Below are 14,206 nucleotides of genomic sequence, written 5' to 3'. Positions count from 1 at the left end.
TTTTTTTTTTTTTTTTTTTTTTTTTTTTTGAGACAGTCTCACTCTGTCGCCCAGGCTGGAGTGCGGTGGCGCAATCAGGGTTTAATGCAGCCTCTGCCTCCCTGGTTCAAGTGATTCTCATGCCTCAGCCTCCCTAGTAGCTTGAATTACAGGCATGTGCCACCAAAGCCCGGCTAATTTTTGTATTTCTAGTAGAGATGAGGTTTCACCATGTTGGCCAGGCTAGCCTCGAACTCCTAACCGCAAGTGATTCATCTGCGTTGGCCTCCCAGAGTGCTGGGATTACAGACGTGAGCCACTGCACCTGGCATGTTTTCATCTTTTTTTTTTTTGAGACAGGGTCTCACTCTGTTGCCTAGGCTGGAGTGCAGTGGTGTGACCATGGCTCACTGCAACCTCAAACTCCTAGGCTCATGTGATCCTCTGCCTCAGCCTCCCAAGTAGCTGGGATTACAGGTACGTGCCACCATGCCCAGCTAATTTTTTAATTTTTCTTCTTTAGGGATGGGGTGTTGCTATGTTGACCAGGCTGGTTTTGAACTGCTGGCCTCAAGCAGTCCTCCTGCCTTGGCCTCTCAAAGTGGTAGGATTACAGGAACTAAGCCACTGCACTCAGTCAAGTTTTCATCTATTGCTGTAACATGTGAGAGCTAAAAATGTTGTGTAAATTATTAGTTTTCTAGAAACATCTTTAGTTTTCTATAAGAAAACATAGGATTTATTTAGCTTTTAAAAAATGCTGTAGCAGCTGGATACGTTGGCTCACGCCTGTGTTTCCCAGCACATTGGGAGGCCGAGGTGGGGGGATCACTTGAGGTCAGGAGTTCGAGACCAACTTGGGCAACATGGAGAAACCCCATCTCCACTAAAAATACAAAAAATAGCTGGGCATGGTGGTGCATGCCTGTAATTCCAGCTACTCGGGAGGTTGAGGTATGAGAATCACTTGAACCCGAGAGGTGGAGGTTGCAGTGAGCCACGATCACACCACTGCACTCCAGCCTGACTCTGTCTCAAAAGAAAAAAAAGGGCTGTAGCAAATTTTTTTCAACCTAGATTTGGACTCATTTGTCTGGATGGATTAGTGATTGTCCTGAATATGAGAGCTGTAGTTCTAGTGCGAAGACAGAAACTACCCTGGGTCTTGTCCTGCAGCTAGTGTGCTTAAGATGGATTCACCACTCAAAATGATTTGCTTGAAAGGTGAGGGCTTTATAACATGGAGGAGAATATGAAGCAAAATTTCAGAAAGATAGTAAAATCTGTAAATAACTTTTTATTAACCTATTTGAGAATGCCATAAAAGCAAGCCACAAGAGTCTTGCATGTCCAGTACTGAAAGGAGAATTTTATGTTTCTCACATAGGTCTTAGGCATAATAAACTTTTTTCTATGAACTTGCATTGAGAAGTAAGGCATAATAAACTTATTTAAATACATTTTTTTCTTAATTTGACTGTGTAAGTAGCATTTCCTTCTTGTCCTTCAGTTGACTATCTTTCTGTTTGAGGATTTTATTAAACTGAAGAGATTAGTTTCATTTACTGTCACTTTTCCATGTTATCCACAGTGAAGAAAGCCTAAAGTAACATGACTCTAGTAACTTACATAATATTTATTCATTAGTCCTTCAGTAATTTAAAAATTGCATCTACCTGGAAAATTATTTTGGGTATTGTTTTCCTAAAAATTACCCATGAGGTAGTAGTGCTACTACTACTACTAATAGTAACTGAGCAGTACTGCTTTGTTTATTTGTTTGTTTTAAAAACAAGGCCTGACTCTGTTACCCAGGCTGGTCTCAAACTCCTGGCTTTGAGCGATCCTCCCGCTTCTGCCTCCCAAAGTGCTGGGATCATAGGCGTGAGCCACCACATCTAGCTCTGTTTTATTTATTGGATACCTGTCATATTCCAAACTCTGTAAACTCGTGCGTTGTTTTATTTAATTCTTTTTTTTTTTGAAGACGGAGTCTTGCTCTGTCACCCAGACTGGAGTGCAGTGGCACGATCCCGAGTGGCTGGGACTGCAGGTGCACGCCACCACACCCACCTAATTTTTATATTTTTAGTAGAGACGGGTTTTCACCATGTTGGCAAGGATGATCTCAATTTCTTGACCTCACCTGCCTCGGCCTCCCAAAGTGCTGGGATTACAGGCGTGAGCCACTGCGCCCCGACTGTTTTATTTCTTAACCCTGTGATATAGGTACTATTAATGATTATTTTCATTTTACACATTTGATATTGGGGGAAATTGGGTATGATGAAATTTTAGAAATACTATTTTCATTTAGTTTTATTATGTTGGCTGAGAGTCCTGTGTTCCATGCAGTAACTTTGGGCATAAAATTATGATAGGAAACCTATTTCAAAGGTGTTAAGTGATTTGTCCACTTACACGTGCTATATGTCTGATCCAAGATTTGAATCTAGACCTCTGAATCCCAAACCCGTATACTTACTATTATTATTACACTAAGTGAATTGAATTCACTAGTCTTACTTCATTTGAAAAAATTTGTTCACATTATTAATAGAATGCAACACTTGCATTGGTGGTACGTGGTGGTAAATGAAGATTATACTTTTGTGCTCCTGTATGTTTATCGTCTTCTGCCACCTCTGAAGGTAGAGTATGAGATAGATGTGTAGAATGCAGGGCCTCCAGAAATTCCAGCCCGAAAGTTTAGACCTGTTAGTTATTTTAAGTAGTTTTCTAATGCTGCTCATTTTCTGTTTGTCTTTTCACTGAAGTTTGTTGTTGTTGTTGCCTTTTTGCAGCAGTGATTCCAGCAGTAGTTCAAGTGATGATTCTCCAGCTCGATCAGTTCAGTCTGCAGCAGTCCCAGCACCCACTTCGCAGTTGCTTTCATCTCTGGAAAAAGATGAGCCCCGTAAAAGTTTTGGGATCAAGGTCCAGAATCTTCCAGTACGCTCTACAGGTAAAATTTTGTGTGAATGTCCTTTCCTCTGTGCTACCACTGAGGAATGAGGTATAATACTGCATTGCATTGAAATAACTTTGGACATAAAATTGTGATGGAAAACCCATTTCAAAATATTAACGTTTTAAATGAGGAAACCCATGAATAATGGAAAAGTCTGCTTAAGCTATTCTGTGGTCTCTCCTTTACTCATAATATTTTTGATTGACAGCTGACCATAATATACTGTTACTCCTACATTAGTCATGTTGAGCATGTAAACAAGTTAAAACTGTTAGTATATAGTCATACCAACAAAGACCAAATTAAGTATTTCTTAGCTAAGTGTATTTTAGTGATTGCTTAAATTATGTATTAAAATAGCCTAAAAACTTATGTATCAGGTTTGTGAATAGAGTTATTGAGACATCAGTGTTGATGAGCTTTTAATTTAGAGTACTTGGTAATTTAGAAATGGACAAGGGAGTAAAATTGGCTTGCCTTTCTATACACCTTTTATATTTCTGATAAAGCAAATTAACACAAGACCCCCAGATGGTATGATTCATCTGTAAAGGATATTAAAATTGTGTCTCACACACAATTTTATCATTGAGATGATCCTTAGAAAGATAGAAAGATGCCTTTCCATTTCAAGTCTTTAACACTTTATGAATATATATATAAAATTTTTATTATGAAACATACCCCAAAGTAGAAGGAATAGCAAAATGAACTCCCCTTATATCCAAGATTCAGAAATCATCATTTTGCCGTTTTTGCTTTATCTGTTTCCTGTCTTCCTGCTTTCGTACTTTTTTTTTTTTTTTTTTTACCTTTAGGGTGAATCCTTGATGTTGTTTTATTTCATACCCACTTACAGATATATATTTATGTATATATCTATAATATATAAGGGCATTTTTCTGGATAACCACAGTATCATTCTTACCTAACAAATAACCAATACTATCATCTAACACTTAGTTTATTTTCAGACTTGTACAATAATCTCCAAAATATGTTTTTGGAGCTTGTTTGAAAAAGTAATGTTTTAATGACAATAAAATTTAAGTCACATCTCAGGCTAGATCCATTTGTGGTTCATAAGCATGATTATTGGGTTTTCATGCCGTGTGCGGTGTACCTCCTTCAAACCTTGTTATGACATTGGCATATTACTTATCTGACATGAACAAAAAAATGAGAAAATCAGGCTAAAGATTTAGTAGGTTGCTTATTGAGTTATAATCAAATTAGAAGAATTAATAACTCGGTTCTGTTTGGGAATTTAGATACAAGCCTTAAAGATGGCCTTTTCCATGAATTTAAGAAATTTGGAAAAGTAACTTCAGTGCAGATACATGGAACTTCAGAAGAGAGGTATGGTCTGGTATTCTTTCGTCAGCAAGAGGACCAAGAAAAAGCCTTGACTGCATCAAAAGGAAAACTTTTCTTTGGCATGCAGATTGAAGTAACAGCATGGGTAGGTCCAGGTAAGACACAAGCAGGCTGAGTTTGAGTTACACATCATACACACTGTTTGTGTTGCAGTGTATGAGAAGGCAGCATATGATCCTGAATGAGGACACTATTCTGACTTTATTTATTGACATGTTTCCATTGTCTTCTGTTTTAAAAGATGATTCTATTTATTGTTAAACTTAATAAAAAGCATTGTTTTGGTTAGGGAGGATAGATTTTTCTGTTGCTATAATGGAGACTTGGTAACTGTTAAGAGTCTGAAAGGCAGAACTGTAGACCTTTAATAAGTCCAGCCTTCCCAAAAGGATTGAATTTATCAAAACTAGGAGGTAGCTTCTAGGAGTGTGACAACAGAATTACCCTGAATTAGAAAGGAAACTACTTCTGGCTGGGCGCGGTGGCTCATGCCTGTAATCCCAGCACTTTGGAGACTGGATCATCTGAGGTCAGGAGTTCAAGACCAGCCTGGCCAACATGGTGAAACCCTGTTTCTACTAGAAATACAAAAATTAGCTGGGCATGGTGGCGCACACCTGTAATCCCAGCTACTTGGGAGACTGAGGCAGGAGAATTGTGTGAACCTGGGAAGTGGAGGTTGTAGTGAGCTGAGATCACATCACTGTACTCCAGCCTGGGCGACAGAGCAGCATTGCGTCTCAATAAATAAATAAAGTAAAAAGAAAAAAGAAGGCAAACTACCTCTTAATATTGATGTGAGGGACTTGTTAGACCAATTTTATTTCTATTATGCCAAATACAAATTGGGTCTGTTTTTCCAGCTTGCATGACCTTGAAGACAGAGTAACAGGAATAAGCCTTATCAGTGCAACCCGCTGAGAATTTCCAGGGAACATTTTATTATCTTAAACCTACCTGTGAAACCTGTTGTAAGGCAGGAAATCTCACACATGGCTTGCATCGGCATTTCTCCTGTTTCAGGAGCGTCTGCAGTACTTGTTTAAAAATGCAGACTCTAACTCTGCTCCAGCTTACTGATTCAGAATTTACACACTTAAGTTTAGGAACCCCTGATTTAAGAGAACTTGTGAGTAAATTTGTAAAGGAATCAATAGAAGCATAAAAAATGTATGGTCACCTTATGAAGCTGAGACAATTGAACTTTAAGACTTTTAAGTGGAATTTGTAAGGTAAACATGGCCTGTTACAGGATAAATATGAATATTCTCAGAATTCATTTATTAGACAATTAAAAAGAAAAAAAATGTAGTTCCCCTGATGAAGATGCACAAATATATTATTTGCATAGTAAAACTGGCATGGAATTTTTAGGGTGATCACTGCAAAATGGTCACTCTGATGTTACCATGAAACATAACAATTCAAAGGATAATAGGTTAAGCCTTCACAGACCTTCTTGCATCAAGTTTGAGATGGACTGCCCTAAATTTTACTAAGCTAAGAGCAACTCCATGAGTTCTTTAAAATTTAACACATTTGGAACAGGTCAGAACTGCTTGAGAAACATTTAGAATGTCATATGATCTATATACATTTCTAGAGCCAATTATAATTTATAATTATTAAGTAAGGAAGATCTCATCCAGGGCATTCAGTATGTAACTTTTATCTCTAGATGGTAGGGCTAGCTTGAGATTTTTACTGTAAAAAGCTTTTAACCTAGATATTTAGCACCTAGGAAGTAGGATTTACCTACTTGCCAGTGAAAATTTTGAGAAGTTTGGTTGGTTCAAACATAAGAAAAGCTAAATAATTTTCCCAGATAGCACAACATTAAATACCAGTTAAATGGGATATGTGAAAACAGTTGAATTTTGAGTATAGAGACTTAGTTGGAATTATGCTGTCAGATGGTTAAATCATGAATATTATATTGAAATGTATTAAGCTGATTGCTTAGGTCAAGGATTATTTTCAAAAATCCAAATCCAAGAAACCTAACTTTGCATACAGACCCCTTGGTGGCCTCTAAGATTTCTTTTCCCATACATTGCATTACAGTCCCCTAAACGTGAAATTACAGGTTCAAGAAATTTTTTCCCAAATGTGTGTGGACATTAAGACTTTGACTGGTTGTGAAGATTAAGTGGACTACACGTGAAAAACTTTTTGTTTTTTTGCTAACTGAATTTCCGATCTTGAAAATTTACTGCTGAGCATGGTGGCTCACACTTTGATTGATTGACTGATTGATTGGAGTCAAGGTCTTACTCTCTGTTGCCACCCAGGCTGGAGTGTAGTGTCATAATCATGGCTCACCAAAACCTCGGCCTCCTGGGCTCAAGTGATCCTCCTGCCTTGGCCTCCCAAAGTGCTAGGATTCTAGGCATGAGCCATCATGCCTGACCAAGCTCATGCCTGTAAACACTGTGGGAGGCTGAGGTGGGAGGATCGCTTGAGCCCAGGAGTTTGAGATGAGCCTGGGCCACAAAGTGAGACCCCATCTCTACAAAAAATAAAAAATCAGGCCCTGTAGTCCCAGATACTTGGGAGGCTGAGGTGGGAGGATTGCTTAAGCCCAGGAGTTTGAGGCTGCAGTAAGCTATGATCCCACCACTGCACTCCAGCCTGTGCAACAGAGCAAGACTCTGTCTCCAAGGGGGAGAAAGAAAGAAAGTAAATGTACCAGGCCATTTGGTGGGAATGAAGCCGTTACAGATTTTAATAGTTGCAAATCATGCTTTCCTCTTGTGATTCTGCCTTTCAGAGCACAAACCTCAATATTCTATCTGAATTTTTTGAAATATTCTTAAATGTCTGCCCACGTTTAAGACCAAATTGAGCTTAAAATGAGATATATTCCTTTGACATGTGCAGAATGTATGGCGACAACTATTATGAGCCCTGGGCAGTTTCTGGGTCCACCTGAGTTTGTGAAAGTACATCATAGTCCGATTGATGAAAGTGGTAAGATTAATTGAGCTACCATTGGAGCCATCAGTCTGGACTCAGAAGTGAGATGTATTCTGACTTAACTCAAGGTCCCTGAAATTGAGTTTTTAAAAATACCAGTGTGGTTGACATTATCAGTAATGTTCGATGGCTGACCCTAAATGCTTCATTTCAGTAAAGTTGATTAAATATTAATTTTTTGGATGGCTTTGTTTTACATTAAGAAAAAAGAACACACAGTAGTTTCCTATAATTGTTATCTGCAAAACCTTGAGTGTTCCTGCCTTAGACCAAGTTTATAAATGGAGGTTCAGAGAAAGGCTATGATAAATTAGAAGTTAAGCCAGGGTTTTTGATCATAAAAAATAGAGGCCAGATGTGGTGTCTCACCTGTAATCCCAGCACTTTGGGAGGCCGACGTGGGTGGATCACCTGAGGCATAGTGAAACCCTGTCTCTACTAAAAATACAAAAAATTAGCTAGGCGTGGTGGCGGGTGCCTGTAATCCCAGCTACTTGGAAGGCTGAGGCAGGAGAATTGCTTGAATCCAGGAGGCAGAGATTGCTCCACTGCACTCCAGCCTGGGCAACAAGAACGAAACTCCATCTCAAAAAAAAAAAAAAAGGAAAGAAGTCGTAACAATCACTTAACCTCTTTCTGTTTGTCATTGGGGACAATGCAATATCAAAAGATATTTAAAACATACTGCTTTAATCAGTTTTCATAGTTCCTCTTATATCTACAATTTCTGCATTTAGACAGTTGATTTATTGTGTTAGTATGAGAGGGGCGAAATGCTAAATATCTTGTAAAATGTTGAAAAGTAAATGAAATTAAACAAACAATGAAGGTGGACTATTTTCAGCTGAGTTTTTATATCTATTTCAGAGTGTAGTTTTATACTCCAAATTGAGAGCCTGCTATGTAATTTTGGAAATTAGGATTAGGCTCAAATAATTAATTACCATTTTTGCTGGGGTTTAAAATCTATTTCCGTGTCAGTGATTACTTTTAAAACAAATCAGGCCAAGTGCAGTGGCTCACGCCTGTAATCCCAGCACTTTGGGAGGCTGAGGCAGGAGGATTGCTTGAGACCAGCCTGGGCAACAAAGTGAGTCCTTATCTCTATGGCGTGGGGGGGAAAAAACTAGCTAGGCATGGTGGCATGCACCGGTGGTCCCAACTACTTAGGAGGCTGAGGTTGGAGGATTGCTTGAGCCTGGGAGGTTGAGGCTCCAGTGAGCCATGATCGTGCCAGTACACTCCAGTCTGGGTGGCAGAGCGAGACTCTGTCCCAAAAACAACAACAGATCACTTTAGCAAAGATATCTGTTTTATTTTTTCTATTTTATTTTTGAGACAGGTTCTCTCATTCCCATCACCCAGGCTAGAGTGCAGTAGCATGATCACAGTTCACTGCAGCCTCGACTTCTCATGCTCATGCTATTCTCCCACCTCAGCCTCCCAAGTAGCTGAGAATACAGGTCGTGCGCCACCATACCTGGCTAATTTTTTTTTTTTTTGGTAGAGATGGGGTTTCAACATGTTGCCCAGGCTAGTCTCAAACTTGGGGGCTCAAGCGATCTTCCCACCTTGGCATCTTAAAGTGCTGGAATTACAGGCGTGAGCCACCATTCCCAGCTAATTTAGCAGATTTAAATCAGTTTATTTTTTAATTTTAAAGGTTAAACAAAGTGTTACTTTAGCCTTAATTTTTTTTTAATGTTTCTTTAGCCTTTGTATTCCTTTTTTGCTTTAGAGTTAATAAGGGGTGGCTATTTCTGAAGGTTTTTATGGTATTTCAATTTGTGTGAGTATTCAAGCCTATTATTTCAGACATTTTTTTTTTTAAATGTAGATTTTTTCCATGATATATAAATATGCATTAAAATACTCTCTTTTCTTTTTACTCGGCCCCTATTCTGCTTACAGAAACGGAAAGTGAAAATGAATTTCGCCCCTTGGATGAAAGGATAGATGAATTTCACCCCAAAGCAACAAGAACTCTCTTTATTGGCAACCTTGAAAAAACCACTACTTACCATGACCTTCGCAACATCTTCCAACGCTTTGGAGAAATTGTGGTATGTTGCTTTTACTATGAAAACAATTTTAGGTCTTTGTCATAACACATAAAGCATATAGTACAGATTATATTTGGAAAGGTGATGTTTAATGGTGTAATGAATATTGCTGTGTGCTTTTAGCTCTTGCTAAAAGATAATCCAGAGAAACCCATTGGGTATGGTTCTGTATATGTGTGTAAAAATGTAATATATGTCCTTTGTTTACACATATATATTTTCTTATTTCTCTCTTTTTTTTTTTGAGACAGAGTATCACTCTATCTCCCAGCCTGGAGTGCAGTGTCATGATTACGACTCACGGCAGCCTCAACTTCCTGGGCTCAAGCAATCCTCCCATCTCTCAGTCTCCTGAGTAGCTGGGACTTACAGACGTGTCCCACCATGCCCAGCTAATTTTCGTGTTTATTTGTAGAGGTGGTGTTTTGCCATGTTGCCCAGGCTGGTTCTTACCCAATTTTTATCTTTGTTCTTTGGGTTCTGTTTTAATGCCATCTCTAGTCCTGTGGATTGAAAGGAAAATCTGGAAGAGAAAAATGTTTGTAAAAATGAAGCAGCAGGCTGAGCATGGTGGCTCATGCCTATAATCCCAGCACTTTGGGAGGGTGAGGTAGGCAGATCACTTTGAGCTCAGAACTTTAAGACCAGCCTGGGCAACATGGTGAGACCCTGTCTCTACAAAAATACAAAAATTAGCTGGGTGTTGGTGGCTTGCTTCAGTAGTCCCAGCTACTCAGGAGGCTGAGACTTGGAGAACCACTTGCGCCCAGAAAGCAGAGGCTGCGGTGAGCCGAGATCACGCCACTGTACTCCAGCCTGGGTGGCAGAGTGAGACCCTGTCTCCAAAAACAGAAGCAGCAATTTAGCGTATGATTGTTTTGTGATCACAGTGAACATCAGAAATACCTTGGGGATTGCTAGAATATGGATGTCGTCTGTTAGCAGTTCAGTTCTATTAGGAAGTTTTAATTTGAATCACTTATTATATTATGCAAGTCATTGTTAGATTAAGGGGTACAAGAAGTTTTCTGTTCCTTTATGACTCAAAATTGGAGTCAGTTTAAAAATGAAAATATTTTGGTCACAGCTTTGTAATCTTGGGATATACTATTATTATTTTTTTAGACAGAGTTTCACTCTTGTAACCCAGGCTGGAGTGCAGTGGCGCGATCTTGGCTCACTGCAACCTCTACCTCCTGGGTTCAAGCGATTCTCCTGCCTCAGTCTCCTGAGTAGCTGGGATTACAGGCACCCACCACCACGCCCAGCTAATTTTTGCTTTTTTTTTTTTGGAGACAGAATTTGGCTTTTGTTGCCCAGGCTGAAGTGCAATAGCACGATTTTGGTTCACTGCAAACTCCGCCTCCCGGGTTCAAGCAATTCTCCTGTCTCAGCCTCTGGAGTAGCTGGGATTACAGGTGCACGCCACCACACCTGGCTAATATTTTGTATTTTTTGTAGAGATGAGGTTTCACCATATTAGTCAGGCTGGTCTCGAACTCCTGACCTCAGGTGATCCCACCGCCTTGGCCTTCCAAAGTGCTGCGATTACAGGTGTGAGCCACCACACCCGGCCTAATTTTTGTATTTTTCAGTAGAGATGGGGTTTCACCATGTTGGCCAGACTGGTCTTGAACTCCTGACCTCAGGTGAGCTGCCTGGCTTGGCCTCCTAAAGTGGTGGGATTACATGTGTGAGCCACCACGCCCGGGCTGGGATATATCATTTTGTAAGATACCAGCCTTTCTTATCTCCTCAAAATCTTTCATAGAATCGTAACTTCTGTAGAAATCTGCACATGCCTTCTTTCTTGGTTCAGCCACAGCAAACTTATAGAGAACCGCAACCCCCAATTAATGCTCCAACAATATGATATTACAGATTCTTGGCCAGAAACTCACACATCTGAGGTTTCATCAAAGCACTGGAAGCCCTGGTAGTTAGTTTTATTGTCCTTGATAGGTATGTCAGCCTCACCCCAACTGGCTGATGGAGAAATGGATGACCTCATTTTCAATTATTTTGATTTGCCAAATTCTTTTGGTTTTGTGGGAGTAGCATATACTCTTAATTGCAGTTCTACTGCCTACCTAGATGGGTGGTGTGGAATTCAGTAGCCTATGTGGGCTCCAGCTCCTTTTGTCTTTAGACAGTTATCTGTTATTTATTTATTTGTCTTTTAATTTTAAAGGTTAAAGAACAAAGATGTATTAATCTTCTCAGATATCGTATTTTATTTGTTTATTTTTGAGACAGAGTTTTACTTTTTTCACCTGTACAATGGTGCGATCTTGGTTCACTGCAACCTCTGCCTCCCAGGTTCAAGCGATTCTCCTGCCTCAGCCTTTAGGATAGCTGGGATTACAGGCACGTGCCATCATGCCTGGCTAATTTTTGTATTTTTAGTAGAGACAGGGTTTCACCGTGATGGCCAGGTGGGTGTTGAACTCCTGACCTCAAGTGATCTGCCCGCCTCTGCCTCCCAGAGTGCTGGGGTTACAGGCGTGAGCCACTGTGCCCACCCAGATATCATTATTTTAAATGGCCTGGCCCCTAATAATTTAGGTATTGCAGAAGGGAATTGTTTCTTAGGACTTCATTAAATAGCCTGCCTTTTCTTTATTATCATTAAGTTTCTCTTAATGCTGTTAATAGGGATTTTAAATTTCGAATTTTGAATTGCAATGCTGTTGTTCCTCTGCAGAGAGCTTCACATGGGAAGGATTTCATGGTTTGTGACAACAAATGCTATGTGTTTTACAGCAGACTACTAACTTACCATTGTATTAAGGTGTACAATTTTTTTTAACTAAGTAAATGATGATTGAGAATGTGACTTTTTTGAGAAATAAATACCCTATATGGACTTGATTCATTCTAATTTATTTTCTTGGACATATTGCTAGGTCGTATTCATTGTTTTTTTTCAGGATATTGACATTAAGAAAGTAAATGGAGTTCCTCAGTATGCGTTTCTGCAATATTGTGATATTGCTAGCGTTTGTAAAGCTATTAAGAAGATGGATGGGGAATATCTTGGAAATAATCGCCTCAAGGTAAATGAATTTACATAAATTATTGTGCTGTTATGATTTGCTTTGTTTTTTAAGATTTGAAGGGTTTTTTTTTTTTTTTGCATATGCCTTAGTATTTAAGATCCCAGTAAGACAGATAACCATAAAAGGGATATACTTCTTTGCATTCCTATCCTATTATGTACTATAATCTGATTAATACTTGATTAGCCAGGCAGGATTGCTTTTTTGTAAATTTCAATTTAATTTTAACCAGATGGTTCCCACTTGAGATGTTGATTTGATAAGATTCCTATAGAAAACCAGTTTTCTCAGAATTCTGTAGTTGAACAGTAAATGTGAAGTTTACTAATAGAAATTTTGCTTTTTATATTCAGCTGGGTTTTGGAAAGAGCATGCCTACAAACTGCGTGTGGCTAGATGGGCTTTCTTCGAACGTGTCAGATCAGTATTTAACACGACATTTCTGCCGATACGGGCCTGTGGTAAAGGTAGGCGGGAGGTTTTGGTGTGTGGTTCAGACTTCTGACTCCCTCGTCTTGGTATTCTCTCCCTTCAGTCTCAATTGCTAGCATTGCCTTTTTCTTTAATAACTAGCACATTGAAATTATGTTTGCTAAGATTTGGTCAGTAAGGGCATTTGCATCTGTTGCCTTAAGTTATGAGTATTTTGAAAAACTATTTTGAACCAGCCAAGGTGATTAATTTTGAAACTATTCTCATAGTATAGTTAAATAGAATGAAATAGAAATATTGCTTAGGGATTTTTATAATTTTATCTTACATGAAAATTAGATAGTCTGATTATATAGTTGTTCACATTTACACTAAATAGGTAATTAGACTTTTTTAAATGAGTGGAAGTTCACACAACAGAATATTCATCTAACCTATGTTTTTTATGTAATACATCCATAAGCAACAGGAAAAGGGTCTGTAGACCCAATTCAGTGTGTGGAGATAAAGCTTCGGTTCCTTAAAACTGTGTTTACTCTGTGGTAGGTATATTGTATAGCCTTGACAATACTTTTTTAAAAAAATTAATTATTTTTTTAATTGAGTCAGAGTCTCACTCTATCACCCAGGCTAGAGTGCAGCAGTGGGATCTCAGCTCATTGCAAACTCTGCCTCCCAGGTTCAAGCGATTCTCTAGCCTCAGCCTCTTGAATAGCTGAGATTACAGGTGTGTACCACCACGCCTGGCTAATTTTGTAATTTTTAGTAGAGATGGGGTTTTGCCATGTTGGCCAGGCTGGACTCAAACTCCTGACCTCAAGTGATCTACCTGCCTCGGCCTCCCAAAGTGCTGGGATTACAGCCACCATTCCTGGCAGAAAAGACTTTAAATGTAGGTTTTGTTGTTTAGAAAAATACACATCTTAAAAGATTCCCTGTATAAAAAAATCCACAGCGTTGACAGTTGTGCTACTTGTAGCCAAAATTCACAGAAAATCTTTGTTATTCTTAATTTTTCCTTCCTTTCAAGGGTGTTTTTTGTTGTTGTTGGCTTTGCTTTTTTGTTTTCAGCCAAAACAAGACGAATGCTTTACTGAAATACAATATAGTGGTTTGTAAACATAGAAAACAAAGTAAAATACAGAAAAACAAAGGCATAATATCTCAAGCCATATCTATGATTCTAAACCGTCTCTGCACATTTTCATTTTGTATTCACTACAATGTGCATCACACTTTTTTTTTTTTTTTTCTGAGACAGAGTCTTGCTCTGCCGCCCAGGCTGGAGTGCAGTGGCCGGTTCTCAGCTCATTGCAAGCTCTGCCTCCCGGGTTTACACCATTCTCCTG

General features: G+C 39.0%; 1 protein-coding gene across 1 annotated transcript in view; it reads left to right on the top strand.

Annotated features, from left to right (window-relative positions):
- SPEN (spen family transcriptional repressor) overlaps positions 1–14,206 on the top strand; it is a 68,652-nt gene that overhangs the window by 34,606 nt on the left and 19,840 nt on the right. Inside the window, exons 3-7 of the mRNA XM_011939944.1 lie at positions 2,784–2,944; positions 4,222–4,422; positions 9,215–9,366; positions 12,297–12,422; positions 12,779–12,892. Coding sequence (XP_011795334.1) covers positions 2,784–2,944; positions 4,222–4,422; positions 9,215–9,366; positions 12,297–12,422; positions 12,779–12,892 — 754 coding nt within the window. The remainder of the gene's footprint in view (positions 1–2,783; positions 2,945–4,221; positions 4,423–9,214; positions 9,367–12,296; positions 12,423–12,778; positions 12,893–14,206) is intronic.

This window comes from Colobus angolensis, unplaced genomic scaffold (genome assembly GCF_000951035.1).
Source record: "Colobus angolensis palliatus isolate OR3802 unplaced genomic scaffold, Cang.pa_1.0 Scaffold185, whole genome shotgun sequence".
Taxonomy (NCBI): Eukaryota; Metazoa; Chordata; class Mammalia; order Primates; family Cercopithecidae; genus Colobus; species Colobus angolensis.
Note: the sequence above shows the minus strand (reverse complement) of the source record. Positions and strands in the feature narration are given on the sequence as shown.